The sequence below is a fragment of the Hyperolius riggenbachi genome, chromosome 10, assembly GCF_040937935.1.
Source record: "Hyperolius riggenbachi isolate aHypRig1 chromosome 10, aHypRig1.pri, whole genome shotgun sequence".
NCBI classification, from domain to species: Eukaryota; Metazoa; Chordata; class Amphibia; order Anura; family Hyperoliidae; genus Hyperolius; species Hyperolius riggenbachi.
The window spans coordinates 250,311,665-250,333,131 of NC_090655.1; the positions used below are offsets into that span (position 1 = coordinate 250,311,665).

The 21,467-nt window shown below is 43.2% G+C and overlaps 1 protein-coding gene and 1 pseudogene across 1 annotated transcript; both read right to left on the bottom strand.

Moving 5' to 3' along the window:
• Positions 1 to 21,467, bottom strand: part of LOC137535249 (zinc finger protein 432-like) — a 141,296-nt pseudogene that overhangs the window by 59,566 nt on the left and 60,263 nt on the right.
• LOC137535826 (zinc finger protein 614-like) lies at positions 750 to 21,144 on the bottom strand. The gene is made up of 6 exons (XM_068257718.1): positions 21,055 to 21,144; positions 11,148 to 11,267; positions 10,861 to 10,981; positions 7,926 to 8,023; positions 7,679 to 7,799; positions 750 to 6,350 (listed from the first exon to the last, which is right to left on the bottom strand). The coding sequence occupies exons 1-6, from the start codon at positions 21,142 to 21,144 to the stop codon at positions 5,593 to 5,595; spliced, it is 1,308 nt and encodes a 435-aa protein (XP_068113819.1). The 3' UTR covers positions 750 to 5,592.

Here is a 21,467-nt window from a genome sequence, read left to right on the forward strand (position 1 = left end):
TAAAATCTATTTGAAATGAATGTCCTAAAAATTGTGAAGGATGGTAAAAAGGAAATTTAGTCATGGGACCACATTTGCTTTACATTGATTGGCAGAATCAGCATTATTAAAATGTTGATTCTGTCAAAGCTTATTTTTCTGCTGCAAAGTCTTCCGGTGACCCCCCCTCCCCAGCATGTGGTTCCAGAATTGGCACAAAATGTTTCAAAATTTCATATTGAGCAAAGCTAAACATAGATTCAGCTACAAGCTTGCTTCAGGAAGGAGAGAGGCGGGTGGATTGGCTGCACCAAACGTTTTTAACTGCTAAATGAGTTCGCATCTGACTAGAGTTTTGGACTGGAAGGTTGAGACCTCCGCCAAGCAGCTCAACCAAATATGGCTATGGCTGGAGGAGGAGGTATGTAACTTTAACTTTGTGTTCTTCTGGATTCCAAATAATATCTACAGACTTTATTCTTCATCCACCCATCCTCTAGTCAGGCCAACAATAAAAATCCTGCTCTGGGTGGTTACAAAATGGCACTGAGAAACTAGCCTCTCCCTGCCTTCCCCCCGGTATGACTGTATCTTGGTTTGATAAGAGCAATCTAAATATCAAGACCCACATTGTCAGCATCAAGGGCGATCCTACTTTAGGCATCCCCAGTATTTTGAGGAACCCTAAAAAGGATGAAGTATGGGGCTTTATTCAAGTAAGACGTTTTTTACAAAAAAATTGACCCTAGAAATAAGGACATACAAAAGGATTTAAACATTCTTGAAAAACATATTTTATTACATAAAAAAATTATATAAACCATTCTCTAGAATATATGAACTTCTAAGGTATACAGAAAATGTTACTAGTCTTCCACCTTACTGTGAAAAATGGGAGAAAGATCTGGAGTCAAACCTTAAAGAGAGATGGCCACTAATATGGTCCAACATTTGGAGAGTTCATAATACAAGGTTAGTAGCAAAAAAGTGTCTGTACCGTGTTAGCCAAACAAATTATATAGGTAGAAAAAAAACAACGTTTTGTAAGAAATAATACCTTTTTATTGTTTACAGCCAGGCTCTGAGGTATAACCGAATATGTTCTAATTCAGAAGACAGAGACAGACAACTTATGTCACTACGTAAAATATTCATAGATCAGGGATATCATCCACAAATCGTTGATGATCAAATACACAGAGCAACTTTAAAATCAAGACAGGAACTGTTGAAGTACACCCCAAAGACTGAAAACAACAGAATCCCAATTGTGGTAACCTACAACCCAAAATTAAAGACACTGAGGAAGATATCAAAAGCCCTACAACCAATACTCCATAAAGACAAACGCCTGAAGGATGTTTTTCCTGATTTACCACTGCTTGCTTTCAGACAACCTCCCAATTTGAGACAAATGATTATCAGAAGTGCATTATCTACACCAGATACTCCAGGCACATTACCCTGCAATAACACAAGGTGTAAGACCTGCCCTTATATCTTGAGCACAAGCCAAATACAAATACCAAACTCACAGAAATATCATCAAATACAAGACCAATTTTCCTGCGAGTCATCCAATGTTGTATACATGATACGCTGCATGAAATGCCTCTCAAGAGGAATCTATATAGGAGAAACAGGACAAAAACTGCGCACAAGAATGAACCATCACCGCTTTAAAATGAATGAGAGTAAAATGGACTCACCAGTGGGCCAACACTTCTGTGAACCAGGACACAGCATGCAAGATCTAAAAGTACTTGTTCTTAAGGGTAACTTCAAAAATGATCAATCAAGAAAAGTTTCTGAGTACAAATTTATGAAAATGTTCAAGACATTAACAGAAGGTTTAAATTGTGGAACAGGATTCATGACACCTTATGTAACATGATTGATTTGGCTTCATGATCTTCAGAAACCTGCTGGATTTCATGTATGGTTGCACTAACTCACTGGCTCCAGCCTGCTGATCACCTGACACCTAACGGATAAACAGTAACCAACACAACTGTCATCTTCGTGTTTAAAATTTATCTGCATCAGTGTTTTACTTCAGCTTACATCTGGAAATATGCCTGAAGAAGGGGACTAGATCCCAGAAAGCTTGCATCATTTAACTCTATTAGTTAGCCATTAAAAGGTATTATTTCTTACAAAACGTTGTTTTTTTTCTACCTATATAATACAAGGTTACAATTGATAGAGTTCAAAACAATTGCCAGATGGTATAATATGCTTGTTCATATTCAGAAATTTTCCAGAGTGCCAGGTGTTGGAGGTGTGGACAGGAGGGGGGGAATGTGCTGCACATGTGGTGGTCTTGTCCCACAGTTAAAAGATTTGGGGATAACATACAGTATCTACCTTTGATAAAAATGTATTAAAGGAAGACTTTGTTCTCACAGCACGTGATGCGATCCTTAGCTGTGCAGAAAATAATAAAAATATTAGAAGTTCTCTAATTAAAGAAATCAGCATGATAGTGCTAAAAATATGATAACTGGGAGAGCTCCAATCCTCCGGCTCTGAATGAACAGATCACCAGTATGGATGACCTTTGTGATAGTGAGACGTTTTTCCACTGTAATCCCGGATATGATTGTTCCAACACAGCATATAAGATCTGGAGGCAACTTACAGAGAACATTAGATAAGAATTGTAGACAGCCCTCCCGGATAAGAAAAGGCAATGTTTACTTTATTGCATGAAGAGGTGACTTTACTGAGACAGGGGATGAACATGCAAGGAAGGGAATATGAATGGAGGTTAGGATGTTGTAAGGGAAGTAAGAGGATGGTAGTCTAGTGTGTGTCCTCTGTGTGGTAACTGTTGTTATGGCTGGTTATGCACACGTGTGGGATGGGATCAGCTGAAGTAACTAGCTGTACCAAAAAGATGTATGATATTGCAATAGGATTGGTGATCTGGAAGTGTGGCGATGAATGTGGAGGATTAATGAGGTATGACTTTAATAACACTATTGATAATGCAAATTATTATTCTGACCTGTAGCAGCCTAATAAGTTGAATATTCCCACTGGTAGAATTTATCTAAACATCATGGTGGAAGAGAACAGTGATGTTAGTACATGCGATTCCCCCTGCTGTGCTCCTCTGTGCTGTGTTTCTGTGTTGGCTGCTTTCTTTTTTTCTTCTGTTCTTTTTTCTCTTTTTTTTAGGTTAGTTTTCCTTTTCCTATTGCGGTAGGAGTCACGTCGGTGTGTACTTTGATGTATTGGCCCTTCATGGGGTGGCCACAGAACGTGGGTTCCGGTGACTATGCCTGCGTGGATGTATGGTTTGTGGCTGATTGTTTCGTGGTGGAGTTGGGATGAGGTAAACTATCTTTATTGGACATTTGGGGTCTGCTATGTAGGGATTCTGCTCTATAGTATTTTCCCTTAGAAATATATTCTTTATGGAGAAGGAAAGATAATAATAGGAAAATCCAAAACTTATCAAATAAAACGAGCTTAATTACCTCAAACCATGATGACAACACAACACAACTCAGGAGTGCGACAAGATTAATGCTGTGACACCACTAGGTGAGAACTCATCAATCTGTGCATGTTTACTGAGTTTGGAAAAAAAAAAAGATAACTAGAGCTTCCATAAAGGAGGCAGGAACCACTCCCTCTCCAAGACCATATTCAAGAGGTCATTTTATTTAGGAATAAACAGCTGCAAAGTTTGATATTTAATTATAAAAACTTCTTCACAAGGTAAGAAAGTGTATGGCAATTCTTTAAACACAGCTGATGTAGCTGAAGGTTGTGCTTATGTTGAAAAGATTGGCCACATTCTGAACATGAAAAAAGCTGCTCACCAGGGGAGACATTTCTGATGTAGCTGAAGGTTCTCACTTTGTTTAAAAAGATTTCCCACACTCTGAACAAGAAAAGGCTGCTCACCAGTGTTACATCTCTGATGTATGTGAAGGCATCACTTCTGTCTAAAAGATTTTGTACACTCTGAACATGAAAAAAGCCGCTCACCATTGTGAGATAACTGCTGTAGCTGATTTATATCAGTCTGTACTTAGCAATGTCCATTCACCAGTGTGTCATTGCTGAAAGTTTTGCTTGTGTTTTGACTTCTAGCTGACTGCGTCATGTCAATGGGTGTGGCCGCGGCGGCAGCCCAAGGACCGCCTAACGCCAATCGGCGTAAAGTCCTGGGGCTCTGTTTTGCAGGAAATCGTGCGCAGGCTGTGCGCATCTCCTGCTTGGTGGGTGGAGCTATTGCCACTCAGGAGACTGTTGGAAAGCGTAATCACCGTCTAATTACTGGTACAGCGATGCGATCTATAGCAGCGCTGTACTGGGGACAGCCGTGTGACACGGCTGTCACCTCCTGAGCCACAGAGGTGATCGGCTGTCATAGGTTGAAGCCTATGACAGCTGATCACGGGGATTGGCTGGCGGGGGAAGGGAGGAAGGTGGGTATACAACAACATGAAAAAAAATACTTTTTTATTAAAAAAACATGTATAAACAAAAACAAACAAACATCTGGGAGGCGATCAGACCCCACCAACAGAGAGCTCTATTGGTGGGAAGAAAAGGGGGGGGGGGATCACTTGTGTGCTGTGTCGTGTGGCCCTGCAGCTTGGCCTTAAAGCTGCAGTGGCCAATTTATTGAAAAACTGCCTGGTCTTTAGGGGGGTTTAACAATGCGGTCCTCAAGTGGTTAAAAAGGGTTGCACACCAGTATGAGTTTTCTGAGGACTAAGAAGGTTGGCTTTGAGTGCAAACCCTTTCCCACACTCTGAACAGGTAAAGGGCCGTTCACCAGTATGAGATCTCTGATGTCTAAGAAGGTCACCTTTGTGAGCAAATCCATTACCACAGTCTAAACATGTAAATGGCCTCTCACCAGTGTGAGTTTTCTGATGACTAAGAAGGTTCCCTTTGACAGCAAACTCTTTCCCACACGTTGAACATGTAAACGGCCTCTAACCAGTATGAGATCTCTGATGCCTATGAAGGTTACCTTTGAGAGCAAACCCTTTCCCACACTCTGAACACATAAAGTGTCTCTCACCAGTGTGAGTTTTTTGATGCCTAAGAAAGTCACCTTTTTGTGCAAACCCTTTCCCACACTCTGAACATGTAAATGGCCACTCACCAGTATGAGCTTTCTGATGAGTAAGAAGATGAGCTTTCTGAACAAACCCTTTCCCACACTCTGCACGCATAAAGGCCCTCTCACCACTGTGACTTTTCTGATGCCTAAGAAAGTCACCTTTTGTGCAAACCCTTTCCCACACTCTGAACATATAAACGGCCTCTCACCAGTGTGAATTTTTTGATGCCTAAGAAAGTCACCTTTGTGTGCAAACCCTTTCCCACACTCTGAACATGTAAATGGCCACTCACCAGTATGAGCTGTCTGATGACTAAGAAGGTGAGCTTTCAGAACAAACCCTTTCCCACACTCTGCACACATAAAGGCCCTCTCACCACGGTGAGTTTTCCGATGCCTAAGAAAGTCACCTTTTTCTGCAAACCCTTTCCCACACTCTGAACATGTAAATGGCCACTCACCAGTATGAGCTTTCTGATGACGTAGAAGGTGAGCTTTGCGAGCAAATGCTTTCCCACACTCTAAACAGTTAATGGCCTCTCACCAGTGTGAGTTTTCTGATGACTAAGAAGGTTACCTTTGAGAGCAAACCCTTTCCCACACTCTGAACACATAAAGGGCCTCTCACCAGTATGAGTTTTCAGATGACTATGAAGGTAACCTTTTTCAGCAAACCCTTTCCCACACTCAGAATATGTAAATGGCCTCTCACCACTGTGAGTTTTCTGATGCCTAAGAAAGTCAACTTTTTGTGCAAACCCTTTCCCACACTCTGAACATGTAAACGGCCTCTCACCAGTGTGAGTTTTCTGATGCCTAAGAAGGTCACCATTGCAAGCAAACCCTTTCCCACACTCTGAACATAAAAAAAGCCGCTTAGCAGTGTGAATTTTCTGATGTCTGATGTCTTTCCCCCACTCTGAATATGAAGAGGGATGCTTTCTGGTTTCAGTATTCTGGTGACTGAGAAGGGATTTTGTGCTACTAAAACTTTTCCCACACTCTGAAAATGAAAGGCAATGCTCAGGGCTGTGACTGTTTGCTTTGTACTCGGTGTGAGTTGCTGAGTTTACACTTGTAGTAATAGTGTCTGGTTTATCAGAAGATTTCCCAGGGCTACAGGGATGTGTTGCTCTAGTCGCACTGTGACCTTTGTGATGTGTATTTCCAGTAATGTGGTTTCCTCCTGTAGAACATTGTGTGACGCCATTATCTTCTGCAGCATCATCTGGAGGGGGGATAAGATGTCCCTCCGAGGGGCTCCCCATATTCTGGCCATCTGTTGGGGATGATAAAAATGGGAAAGTTAAGATAATTGATAAAAAGACACCATTTTTTTCAGTTCAGATCGGATTGTTGGTCTAATAACAGGTTTTTTCTCAGACTTCTGCAATGGAAACAGCTAACATCAGTAATGTGTCCCATGTAATGTATACCGATATGACTCCTCCTAATTCTTGAGAACATGATGTTATACTGAGTAATAAAGATGACCTTTTCTATGATGTACAATATCTCCTCCTTTGTTGGTACTATGATGTTATACTGAGGAATGGAGATGGACCTTTCATATGGTGTACAGTATCTCCTCCTCATTTGTTGGTACTATGATGTTATACTGAGGAATGGAGATGGACCTTTCATATGGTGTACAGTATCTCCTCCTCATTTGTTGGTACTATGATGTTATACTGAGGAAAGGTGATGGACCTTTCATATGGTGTACAGTATCTCCTCCTCATTTGTTGGTACTATGATGTTATACTGAGAAATGGAGATGGACCTTTCATTTGGTGTACAGTATCTCCTCCTCCTTTGTTGGTACTATGATGTTATACTGAGGAATGGAGATGGGCCTTTCATATGGTGTACAGTATCTCCTCCTCATCTGTTGGTACTATGATGTTATACTGAGAAATGGAGATGGACCTTTCATTTGGTGTACAGTATCTCCTCCTCCTTTGTTGGTACTATGATGTTATACTGAGGAATGGAGATGGAACTTTCATATGGTGTACAGTATCTCCTCCTCATTTGTTGGTGCTATGATGTTATACTGAGGAATGGAGATGGGCCTTTCATATGGTGTACAGTATCTCCTCCTCAATTGTTGGTACTATGATGTTATACTGAGAAATGGAGATGGCCTTTCATATGGTGTACAGTATCTCCCCTCATGTGTTGGTGCTATGATGTTATACTGAGGAATGGAGATGGGCCTTTCATATGGTGTACAGTATCTCCTCCTCATTTGTTGGTGCTATGATGTTATACTGAGGAATGGAGACGGGCCTTTCATATGGTGTACAGTATCTCCTCCTCAATTGTTGGTACTATGATGTTATACTGAGAAATGGAGGTGGGCCTCTCATATGATGTACAGTATCTCCTCCTCATTTGTTGGTACTATGATGTTATACTGAGAAATGGAGGTGGGCCTCTCATATGATGTACAGTATCTCCTCCTCATTTACTAGACATATTACGAGTTGGGAGAGATATGTTGATGAAGGTCATCTGGTCAGAATAAGGGGCAAAACCAAATGACTGTATGATAAGCTGTGATAGTAAAAAATTATAATTTAGAGCTTCTTAAAAACTATTTACATAAACCTTGACTGAGAGTTTCCTCCTGTTTTGTTCCAATTAAATTGTCCTTCTCCATCGACTGCTGATCACTTGTCATATGTATCTCTTGTTCAACTTTTATAACAATCTGTTGTTTGTCCTAAAGCATAAAAATATATAAATTGACATCCTGAAAAGTAGAGCATTAATAATCTAACTGCATAGAAAAATATAATCTTGTAGAATTGAAGTCACTTTTGAGTTGTAGATCCTCAGTCCCACATACCTGATAATGGTGGAGGATGGTGGGATCTCCATGTGGACAGTCCCGGGAATAAAAAGGTCCTGTATATGTCTCTGGTGGGTTTCTGTTTCTGGATCCATCTGTAGGAAACACACACACTGGCTCATTACATTGTTTCTGTGTGTTATCAGGTAATAGGGATCTACACGGCGATGCAGGCTTTTTTGGTGCATGGGGTGCCTGTTGCAGCTTGGCTACACATAGACTGCAGTCTTATGTTGGGCATACACGGGTCGTTTTTTTTTTTATCAATCGAGCCGCTGATGGCTCGATTGATAATTACCGACATGTCCGATTGGCCACTGGATCGATTCCGTGCTCGATACCCGCGGGCAGGACAATAGCGGAAAGCAAGCGGAAGATAAGAAGCGCCGAGCAAGAATCAATCCGGGAGGCCACGGGGACGAGCAGGGACGCGCCGGCATCGAGCCGCTGGCTCGAATCCGGGGCATAATCTACCCGTGTATGCCCAGCATAACTGTCATGACCTGTGCATGTGTAATCCTGCTGGTGGCAGCACTAAGGAACTTTGGTGAGAACTTCCACTGTCTACTAGCAGATGTCTCTCCTCTTGCTCAGAGCTGTGCAGTTCCCAGACACACCTGCAGGTGGAACTCTAAGGACATTCTGGACCTGAACTCTTGCAGGACAGAAAGAAAACATAGAGAAATGCATCCGTATGTATTTACAGAGTTTAGCCTGACTAATTCACCTTCATCTGTGACTAACCACAAGTGTAATTTGATCTCTAATCTGCGTCAGCTCTGCAATATTGGCAGTCCTCGGCAGAGCAGCTAATTTGTAAACACAGGATGTTAACCCTATGTCTGCTCACATGAAAGCAGGAAGTAGACACACTGCAGATTTATTGTAGGATTGGTATCAGCTGTAACAAATCAATGTTTTTTCTTTAAAGGATATTAGACTGTTTCTCTTTTAGAGCAGAGAGGAAGTTCTGAGTTCAGGTGCGTTTTAAGACTGGTTCTTCCAGCAGCACATTGCTAGATCATTCTGCTTGTTGCTGGCAGCTCTGGCCATTGGTTCTGTGTCCCTTGCTCCTTGTTCCTGTTCCTGTGACTTCCCAGCATTGATCTTTGCTAGCCTGACTACTCTTTGCCTATCAGTATTATCTGATTTCCTGGCTTACCTCTGCCTGTCTGATTTCCCTCCTTTATGCTGATTAGATTTATCCCCTCCTGTATATATTCTGAGTGTTCTGTGATCCTGTATATTCCCATTGCTCATATATTGAGTGATTGGTGCTCCTGTATATTTTGCCATCGTAAAGTTAGTTAGAGGAGTTCTGGTACTTGTGGTGCACCCTGTGTTATGCATTGTATGATTGCAGGTGTATTGTGGTGTGTGTATTTGTATGATTGCACACTTGTAAAAATAAACAGTTTCATTTCTCTTATCCATTGTACAGACACCAGTATTTCATTAGTGATCTTCTGGTATCGTTTAAAGGACAACTGAAGAGAGAGGTATATGGAGGCTGCCATGTTTATTTCCTTTTAAGCAAAACCAGTTGCCTGGCAGCCCTGCTGACCCTCTGCCTCTGATACTTTCAGCCATAGACCCTGAAGAAGCATGCAGCAGATCATATGTTTCTGACATTATTGTCAGATCCGACAGATCAGCTGCATGCTTGTTTCTGGTGTTATTCAGACACTACTGTAACCATACAGACCATCAGGGCTGCCAGGCAATTGGTATGGTTTAAAAGGAAATAAACACGGCAGCCTCCATAGTCTTCTCACTTCAGTTGTCCTTTAAACCTTTAAAGGGGTACAAGGTGCAGAGTGCAAGCTATTAGGGGTACAATGTACAGAGTGCAAGCTATTAGGGGTACAAGGTGCAGAGTGCAAGCTATTAGGGGTGCAAGGTTTAGAGTGCAAGCTATCAAGGGTAAAACGTGCAGAGTGCAAGCTATTAGGGGTATAAGGTGCAGAGTGCAAGCTATTAGGGGTACAAGGTGCAGAGTGCAAGCTATTAGGGGTACAGGGTGCAGAGTGCAAGCTATTAGGGGTACAAGGTGCAGAGTGCAAGCTATTAGGGGTACAAGGTGCAGAGTGCAAGCTATTAGGGGTACAAGGTGCAGAGTGCAAGCTATTAGGAGTGCAAGGTGCAGAGTGCAAGCTATTAGGGGTGCAAGGTGCAGAGTGCAAGCTATTAGGGGTGCAAGGTGCAGAGTGCAAGCTATTAGGGGTGCAAGGTGCAGAGTGCAAGCTACTAGGGGTGCAAGGTGCAGAGTGCAAGCTATTAGGAGTGCAAGGTGCAGAGTGCAAGCTATTAGGGGTACAGGGTGCAGAGTGCAAGCTATTAGGGATACAAGGCGCAGAGTGCAAGCTATTAGGGATGCAAGGTGCAAGTTATTAGGAGTGCAAGGTGCAAGTTATTAGGGATGCATGGTGAACATTTTAAGGGTGCATGGATCAGAGTAATTATTACTTGGGGGTCTGGCGTGTGTGTTTTAGGTGCATGTTGCTGAGTGTATGTTGTTTCAGGTGCATTTTAGGTGCCTAACTGCTGTGTAACTAAAGAGGACATATTATTGTTGCTTCATGTGATGTTTATTATGTTGTTTGCTATTCAATTTATTAAACCACATTGAATTTCAGTTGTTCATTTTGTCAAGGGGGAGAACCAATTCTCTAGATGGACCCTCCATACGTCTCTTTTCTTTACAAGAAATGAAAGTCTCCTCTCACCCGGTGATGTGAGGGGAGGCTGATTCTCCATCATGGTGTCCTTGTAGAGGTCCTTGTGTCCTTCTATATACTGCCACTCCTCCATAGAGAAATAGATGGTGACATCCTGACACCTTATAGGAATCTGACACACACAATGATATAGTCGCCATCTAGACACACTTGCTGTTACTGAATAATCTCCCATAATTCCCAGCACTGCTCACCTCTCCTGTCAGCAGCTCCATCATCTTGCGGATTATCTCTAGAATCGCCTTCTTGTTCCTCTCTAGTGTCAGGGAGTGAGGTGGAGGCTCTGTGATGGGGGAGGGGCCATGGAGATGACTCCTGGGCATCAGTAGCTCACCAGATCTCTCTTTCGCTATCTAATGATTCTGTTAAAGCATAAACAATAGCAATACCATGTTCATTTCCAGAGTCCTCACCTCACAGCTGTGTGCTCTACTAACAGAGACAACAATAATGTCATGTGACCTCCCAGAATTCTCCTCACCTCTCCAGTCAGCAGGTAGATGATCTCCAGGGTTAGGTCTAATATCCTCTCAGTCATGTAACTTCGCTTCTCATCCATGTTCAGTAAGGTGGTCATGTGATCTACACAGGAAGCTGGTATCTGTAGTGGGATAATACACTGATGATTATCAGCGTCATGTAAGCGGAATCCGCACAATGTCTCCACAACCCAAAATGTATTCATATCTGATTGGGATACGTCCTGAATACATTTTGGGTTGTGGAGACATTGTGCGGATTCCGCTTACTTGACATTGTGTTCTGGGCTGAGCAGCCCCTGTTCCCTGTCTGTCCCACTGTCTCCCTTCTGAGTGGAGCGGTATTTTCTTTGTTTCATCGATGATTATCAGCACTGTGGGAGTCCAGACTATATATCCCCATATACATATACATACTTGTTTATTTATTTCAAAGAGTTTTATTAAGGAGTTAACAATTCTTATCAACAAGCATATCAGACACCCCACAATATAAGGCCTGTGCAATTAAACCCATCAGAGTAAATTACAGAAATTGAAAGGTAAGTTTACATCAAAACAGTATAAAATAAACTCGGGAGCACAGAATCAGGATCAAAGGGTACACACAGTGTATCATAGTGCATATTGCAGAGTATAGGGTCCAAGACCCCCACAGGTAATGAGGAACACATTGTAAGTACACTAGGCACTGTTCAGGAGCAAGAGCTAATGACTGGAGCTCTGCATTGCCATATATGCAGCCCAGGGTTGCCAGGTCTCTGTGAACACCTTGAACATGTCACTGACAATTGACAGAAATAAGGATGTCAGTTACTATGCCTTCAGCTGCTTCCATCAATAGAGTAGGCTGCTGCTGCTGCTTTGCGATATGTAGCCTGGCTGCCTTTGCTATATGCTGAGCTAATCTGTGTGGGAATCTTCCAACCAGGGGGCTAATCCCCCAGTATTAACATCAAGGGTTCTGTTGAGATGATCCATTCAAGGGCAAAGCTGAGGCAACCTCACCCCAGAAGTCCCTTACTACTGGGCAATACCACCATATATGTGCCATAGACCCTGCTCTATTGCAGTTTCTAAAGCTTGCAGTACATTGCGTTTCGCAGGGTAGATTCTCTGCAAGTGCATCGGGGTGTAATAGGTGTGATGTAACACCCCAATGCCGGTCTCGATATGAGAATAAGAACGGCTACCCTTAGTGAGGATAATACAAGATTTGTACATACTCATTTATTAAAGCTCATTCCACACTGTGGGCCTGGAGGACGACTGCTTATGATGTCACAGAGTCACACCTTCCCCACCCCTAGAAAGTTAGACCACCCCCACCTACTAAAATTAACTTTAACACTAACTTACATACATTACTTACATGTGAACATACTGCTCAGTTTTGTTTTGTTTTACAGATATTTTATACATGACACAATTTATACATTTATTACACAATAACAAGGGCCTTGTTCTGCAACACAGACGGCTGTGCATTTTAGAAAACACCACCCCAGTACATACGTAAGCATCGCCGTTGAGTTGGGCGCAGGGCGAGCCATATGCTGTTCTCTCCCTGCTGCCGCTAATCTCCCCGGCGGAATTAAATACTATTACTCCTTCGAGTTGTCGCAACTTGGAGGAAGATGTAATTCAGGGTCCAGCAACTGCCAGAGCTCCGAATTACCCTTACATGCCCCCCCCCCCCCCCGCTGCATTACATTGCTGCTGTGGGGCGCCTAGTTTCACCGTGCGGTGGTGAGCATCGTGCACCAAAACCACCTGCTTCACAGTTTACACCCTCTAAACTAAAGGTGGCCATACACCATACAATCTTTTTCTTTAGTTCTTTTAAGCTCAATTCATTTTCTAGATTGATCATATAGTTTGAAAAATCAAACTATTAATTTGTGTCTAAAAATACATAATCATTTTTCCAGGGCTGTGGATTTGGAGTCGAGGAGTCAGAGTAATTTTGTGTACCTGGAGTTGGAGTTGTGATTTGTGGAAAGAATTAATGAAGATTTTATAATCAATTGTGTGTATTATTTATATTCCCCACGTGGCTATAAGAACCACATTAATGTAATCAGACCAGTGTGCTAGAGTGACACTTTAAATAATATGATTATAAATATTGCCTTAACCACTTGAGGACCCACCCTTTACCCCCCCTTAAGGACCAGCGCTGTTTTAGGTGATCTGTGCTGGGTGGGCTGTGCAGCCCCCAGCACAGATCAAAGGGCACACAGAGCGATCAGATCGCCCCCCTTTTTTCCCCACTAGGGGGATGATGTGCAGGGGGGGTCTGATCGCTCCTCCTGGCTGGCATTTTGCGGGGGGGGCACCTCAAAGCCCCCCTCCGCGGCGAAATCCTCCCCCTCCCTCTCCTACCTGCTCCCCCGGGAGATCTGGGCTGCACAGGACGCTATCCGTCCTGTGCAGCCAGTGACAGGACGTCCCCTGTCACATGGAGGCGATCCCCGGCCGCTGATTGGCCGGGGATCGCCGATCTGCCTTACGGCGCTGCTGCGCAGCAGCGCCGTACAAATGTAAACAAAGCGGATTATTTCCGCTTGTGTTTACATCTAGCCTGCGAGCCGCCATCGGCGGCCCGCAGGCTATTCACGGAGCCCCCCGCCGTGAATTGACAGGAAGCAGCCGCTCGTACGAGCGGCTGCTTCCTGATTAATTAGGCTGCAGCTGGCGACGCAGTACTGCGTCGCTGGTCCTGCAGCTGCCACTTTGCCGACGCACGTTATGAGTGTGCGGTCGGCAAGTGGTTAAGAGGTATCACAATATTACTGAATAAATGTATCTTTTTGAGCTATTTACTGTGCACAACTTGTTATGCCTTTCAGTGGAATTCAGAGGACAAGAGAGGAATCTAAAAAGGCGGTTTAAACCAGATTTCCAGAGGCGGATTTATCCTTTCTGGTCACTGACTAGAGGTCGAAACATCTACCAGAACTACTGTTTCATTTTCAGAGAAATGAAACACAGCCTGAAGTGAAACTAAGTTTCTTGAAGGACACAGGTGACCCCACCCAACAAGGAAGTCCAAGTCTTCTTTTTGTACTGCTGATTGGACTCAGAGGGAAAAAAGACTTCCTGGAGGGAGGAATATGTTAGCATATTACCTGGGGTATAAAAAGACTAAATGGACAAAGAAACAGGACTTTTTTCCTGCTAAGCGAAGCTGTAGTTAGCTGCGGTTTCTGTATGCTGGCACATGAAAAAAGTCCTCAGCTGAGTAAATAAAGATTTTACTTTCATTGGCAAATATTGGAGAACGTCTCATTATGGTAATTATTTCTTTTTACAGATTCCAATAAACTGAGGAATCAGAGTCACATGATTTTTGAACCAAATCCATAGCCTTTGTAAAAAATAGACTAAGGAGTCAGAGCAATTTTGGGTACCTGGAGTCGGAGTTAGTGGTATTATAAACTGAGGAGTTGGAGTCAGAGTCGGAGTCAGCCCTGCATTTTTCACTATGGCAGACAGATCAAACAATTCAGGAAATGTCATAGTTCTCCTTGATCAAAAAAAGCACCAGTTAGACTCATCGGACACGCTGTTTCTTGCCAGCATATGGGACACCATTAGGAGAGGTGTGCCCCACCTTCTTTTGAAGAAACACTAACACAAGGGCATTATAAAAGGCACCACGCCCCCTCCTCCTCAGTTCATAGGAAAAGTAACCAAAGAGTGAAACCTGAGACAAGAGGGCGACCAACACCAAGACACCTGAAACTGTGATCTGAAAGACATCCTCCATCTACAACATACATTCCAGAAAAGTGAGCAAGATAGGGAGGGGTTATAGGAGGTGCCCCATATGCTGGCAGAAACACAGTCACCGGAAGGTCTAACAGGCGCTTTTCTCCAGCCATCATATGGGACACCATTGGAAAGACAAGCAAGTAATACTTACACCATCTAGAGAGGGACCACAGCCTGAAACACTTTTCTGCCAAATGATAGGTCTTGTTGAGAAAGGATATTCACTCTGTGATGTTTCACAAATGTAGATGGACTTGTCCATGTCGCTGCCTGGCAGATTTACTGTACGGTGTCCCCGGCCCTTTCAGCCCAAGAGGTAGCTAAGGAGCCCTTATCTGAACAGGGGGGAGTAACCTTCTTATGCTAACGCTATCGCCTGGTATATCCATCAGTTCTGAGGCTGCCCCTTCTGTTCTTTCCATAAATAATCCTAATGATAATACTAACATTTGTATAGCTTTTCTTCTGTTGGACTCAAAGCGCTCAAGAGCTGCAGCCACTAAGGGCTCGCTCAAGGGGCCAACCTGCAGTGTTAGGAAGTCTTGCCCAAGGACTTCTTACTGAATAGGTACTGACCCCAGCCAGGATTTGAACCATGGTCTCCCACGTCAAAGGCAGAGCCCTTAACCAGAACACTATCCAGAAAACAGTACAAACAGCTGACTTGTTTTCCTGAACTCTCTAATTCATTTAATAGATAAGTAACCATTGCAATTCTGACATCTAAACAGTGACACTCTTCTTCTTTCTTAAAGGAGTTATCCGGCAAAATGTATGAAAATAATCACTACTTACCGGGGGCTTCCTCCAGCCCCAAGCTCCCAGCACGTCCCTCGCCACATCTCTCACCGCAGCCGTTCGCCGCAGCTCCGTCCTGGTTCCCGGCGATGACCTCAGGGCGACCTCCAGGCCGGCCTGTAGTGCGCCTGCGCGAGCGGCGCTGTCAATCACTGCCACGTGGGCCGGAGCAGACTGCGCAGGCATAGTAGTTCTGCGCCTGCGCAGTCTGCTCCGACCCACGTGGCGGTGATCGACAGCACCGCTCGCGCAGGCGCAGTACAGGCCGACCCGGAGGTCACCCTGACGTCATCGCCGGGGACCGGGACGGAGCTGCGGCGAACGGCTGTGGTGAGAGATGCATCGAGGGACGTGCTGGGAGCTTGGGGCTGGAGGAAGCCACCGGTAAGTAGTGCTTATTTTCATACATTTTGCCGGATAACTCCTTTAAAAGAAGAAGGATTCGCCCAGAATGATGGTGGGATAATATTCTGTATATACCTATGGAAATCCGATACCACCTTCCGAAGATAGTTTGGATCCAAACTGAAAACAATTATGTTAGGAAAGACTGAAAGGAAAACATCTTTGACTGACAGAGCCTGAAGATAACCCAACCTTCTAGCTGACGTAACCGCAACCAGCAATACCAACTTCAGAGTCAATCTTTTCATTTCTATGTCTGAAATTGGTTCAAAAGGTTCTCTTGATAATGCATTTGAACCAACGACAAGTCCCACTTAAGGAATATTTTCTGTTCAAGTGGTGTAATCCTGCTAACCACTTTAAAACAATCCTTAATCAAACCCTCCTTTCCTATAGGTCTTTCCAGCAAAATTGAGAGAGCTGAGCATTGCACTTTTAGAGAGTACTTAACAAGAGACTTTACTAGCCTGTCCAGTAAAAACGCTAAAACGGAAATCAAAAACTTAAAGGGTCTAGTATGTGAAGTACTGTGGCATCTGTGTACATTTTTACTGGTTCTTCCTGACACCACACGCTTCCCTGAACCAGGTTGTCTGACTCCGTCCACCGTTTTAGACTCTCACCATCTCTGGTAGGGACATGAGAGTCCAGAGTTGCTTAGGACTTGTCCCATACTTGTAACAACAAAGTTTGTAATGGTCGACTGTGCAATTGTGCCCATTCTACTGCTGGGAACGAAGCTGTGAGAAACCTCGGGACCTTCGGGATCATTCTTAGGGAGCTCTGCTGATCCCTGTGCGTCAGAACTATTCCTCTGTCTGTGCATAAATTAGCAGGACGTTGGTAAAGAGACTGCAACTCCCTGCAATTTTAGTGACTTTATCACCTCTGCTAGGACCTTTATAAAGATACAGAGTGCTGCTTCAATGCTGCATGGCAGGGCCTGGAACTGGTAATGTTGGGTCCCTGTGCACGACTTTACTGCTAACCTTAGGAACTTCTGGTGCTCCTGAGGGATATACAATTACGCATCATTGAGGTCTATGGTCGCCATGTGTTCCTCTCCATGAAGCAGAGACCGAACTCTCTACTCTGAATTTCTGATATTTCTGATATGGATTGAGCAACTTCAGGTTCAAAATACATCAGTAATAATAATAAAAATTAAAGTAAAAAATACTAAAATAATTGGTAAATAAAGGTCTGGGCCTGAGTGGATCGATGGGAAATTTCTGGATTATCCAGAGGCTTCCCTGCACCTAGGTAACTACCCATTTCGGGCACTTTCTTTACTACAGGTACACTCTAAAGTGAACCCGAGGTGAAAATAAACAGTTAAGATAAACAATTATATTTATCCTCCTACTCTGAAATATGACCTATTTAAGTATCCCAGGGTTTACTTTTTATAGTTAAACATTTACAAAGTAGGTTAAATGTTTTACTGTCTCTAGTCAATGGCAGACTATTAAGTGTTCCAGAGTAAGAAAAATCTCTTCCTGCCCCCAGAAGTTGTATTCCAAAAGGAAAACTTTTATGGCTGTACTCTGCTTATCAGTGATGTTTACTACATTCCCGACAAGTTACCGACAGGACAGAAGTTGTCACTTCCATGCCTAGAAATTAACTCTTTTAGGCACCAAGATAAAGCAAGTAAAACAGCTTGGTTATTAATATGTTTTGTACAATATATACACATTTTATCTCATCATGTCACATGTCGCCTTGTGTACACTTTAACAGCCTAGCTTTGTAACTTGCACTTTGCATTTTCCTAGCTCTTGGACATGAGACACACAGCACTCCCATTGTGTTAACTAGCTGCTGTTCATTTTGGCAAAAATTGTATATTATGAACTGACTGTATTACAGCATAAATAGTGGTGTATCAGTGGTGAATGTATTTCCAGGAGCCCACTGTAAAAATCAAGTGTGGCTGAGTGGTAGTAATGTAGCAAACATCAGATTATTAGTTTACAAACGCAAATGTAGCTTTAGTGATAAAGTCAGGTGAGCGAATAACCCACAGAACACAGAAACCTAACTAATGCTCTCCCTGTCAGCAGCACAGCTCTCCCTAGTACCTAATCTGCCTAGCACAGAAGTCAAACGCAGAATGGAAAATGGCTGCTGTGCTGGCTTTTTATAGGGGGGTTCTGGAGGTAGGGATAGCTGATTGGCTGCCATGTGTCTGCTGACTCTGGGGTGAGGGGTCAACTTTTGGCTCCTTGAACACATATGAGGGGCGGATCATTCTCACCATGTGTTCGGTGGGTGAATGGGCAAATATCCGATGTCGCCAGGAAATGTCCGCCAGCGAACAGTTTGGGCCATCACTATTGAGTGGATGGGGGAATGGTTCTTGACAGGTTCCCTTAGGAAGTGAAAAGTACAATACCGGCCCTGATCCTAGCCTGTGGAAAGGAGCCAGTGTTCTCTCATACTACCACCCTGGAGGTCCTTGCCAGAAATGTCACTTTACAATGAGAAAAAATGTCTGATAATAAAATCCTGAATTAAGATTCATATCCAACATGGATGGTCAGTGAGGTGGTAAATGGAATACCTACCATAATTTTGAGATAAGAAAAATGGACACTTTAAAGTGGACCAGAACTCTTGCACAGGATACAAGGAAAATATAACAGAAATGCAACCTGTTTGTATTTAAATAGTTTAGCCTGTTTAATTCCTCCTCATTTGTGTCTAATCACTAGTTGTAATTTGATATCCCCCAGTGTCACATGACTGCCTATGGAAGTTATATAAGCCCCTTTGAGAGTACAAGCTGCAAACAATATGTCTGCTTCCATGAATCAGGAAGTAGAAACTGTGCAGATTCATTTTAGGATTTGTATCAGCTGCAACAAAGACATTTTTTTTGTTTAAAGGTTATGATGCTTTTGTGTATCTTTTAGAGCAGAGAGGAGTTCTGAGTTCAGGTCCACTTTAAACAAGACCCCTACCACACCTCTAACCCCCCACCCCCCCCCCACCCCCTCATCAGGCATATCACAAAGAGTTAAAAAGCAAAACATATTGTTTTAGCATTTAAACCACACTGGTTCTTTCTATCATCAGTTGATTTCCTTTATATTAACATTTGGAAATAAGAAATATATCAATTTAAATGATGAGAATAAAGTTTAGAGTCAGGTAAACACATTTTTCAGTAGAAAAATAAATATATTTACATGTACCTCCCAACTTTTTGAGATGAGAAGAAGGGACTTTAAAGCCCCGCCCATGCCACACCCCTGATCACACTCCCTCACACCTCTAGTCACGCACACTATAAAGATTTCGTAAGAAAAATATGTTTTATAATTCAAACTACACTGGTCCTTTCTATCCTGGTTCATTTTTCCTTCATATTAACATTTTAAATTTAGCAATATATTAATTTAAAGGATGGGAATAAAGTTTGGAGTCAAACATTTTTACTAGAGAAATATATATTTACATAGAAAGAGGGACAAATAAGGAGGAAAGAGGGACAGAGTCCTGAAAAAGGGACAAAGGAGGAAAGAAGGACAGAGGGACAGGGCTCCCAAAGAGGGACTGTCCCTCCGAAAAAGGACAGTTGGGAGCTATGATTTACATAGACCTGAACTTCAGTCCTGTAGAAAGAGGGAAAAATGAAGAAGAAAAGAGGGACAGTTGGAAGCTATGTCTTGGTTCCCCTTAGAAACTGGACTCTTGTTTTGGCAGAACATCAGACTATGACTGTTCCTTTTCTTTCTTTCTCTGCCTGAAAGAGTTAAATATCAGGTATGTAAGTGGCCGACTCAGTCCTGACTCAGACAGGAAGTGACTACAGTGTGACCCTCCCTGATAAGAAATTTCCCTTTTTATCTCTTTCTTGCTCTCAGAAGCCATTTTCTGCTTGGAAAGTGTTTTATAGTTGGTATTTCTTATCAGTGAGGGTCACACTGTAGTCACTTCCTGTCTGAGTCAGGACTGAGTCAGCCACTTACATACCTGATATTTAACTCTTTCAGGCAGAGAAAGAAAAAAAGGAACACTGCATAGTTATTTGTGCACTGGGCACTGTACATACACATGTCTATCTCACCATGTCACATGTCACTTTGGGTATCCTTTAAAGTGGACCCGAACTCTTGCACAGGACACAAGGAAACCATAACAGAAAGGCACTCTGTATGTATTTAAGAGTTTAGCCTGTGTGATTCCCCCTCATTTGTGTCTAATCACTAGTAGTAATTTGATATCTCCCCCCCCCCCCCCCCCCGTGTCACATGACTGCCTATGGCAGATAAGCCCCTTTGACAGTACAAGCTGTAAACAATATGTCTGCTTCCATGAATCAGGAAGTAGAAACTGTGCAGATGTACTTTAGGATTTGTATCAGCTGCAACAAAGAAATGTTTTTGTTTAAAGGTTATTATGCTGTTGTGTATCTTTTAGAGCAGAGAGCAGTTCTGAGTTCAGGTCCAAGACCCCTGTCACACCTCTAACACCCCCCCCCCCCCCTTTCCCCAACCCTTCCCCCCTCCCACCAAACCCCTCGCCAGGCATATCACTTAAAAAGCAAAACATATTGTTTTATCATTCAAACCACACTGGTCCTTTCTATCAGCAGTTGATTTCCTTTTTATTAACATTTGGAAATAAGAAATATATGAATTTAAATGATGAGAATAAAGTTGAGTCAGGTAATCACATTTTTCAGTAGAAAAATACATATATCTACATAGACTTGAACATCAGTCCTGAAGAAAGAGGGAAAATGAAAAAGAGGGACAGTTGGGAGCTATGTTACTTGGTTCCCTTTAGAAGCTGACCTCTTGTGGCAGAACATCAGACTATGACTGTGGTGGGCACATTACATTGTGAGCCCCACTAAGGGGAATTGCTCATTGCACTCCAATAGGTGCTGCAGAATAAACAATATAGAATAAATATTACCTCGTCTTCCAGCAGCAGCAGCAATGTCTCCTCTGTGCTTCCTCTGACTTCCTCCTCTAACCCGGATATTCCGGCGTCTGACACCGCCATCTTGTGGAGAATATGCAAACTGCAGCCTTCAATGTGATGCACTCCCTTTTGTCATACAATTTACCAGTTATTCCATATCCACATTATCTCGGAGTCGGAACTACCCTCAGACGGCTGTGATGGAGGGGGGAGCCGCAGCCGCTGGGAGGGCAGCCCGACCTCTCCCTCCCTTCCACTTCCCGGGCCGCCCTCGGACTGCAGAGTAATGCAGCAGGGAAGCGCTATAGAAAACTACTCACCTCCCTGGTTCCGATCGCTGGCTCGCCGCCAGTGTCATCTCTCCATAGACGCTGATACACACACACACGCTGCTTCCGGCTAAA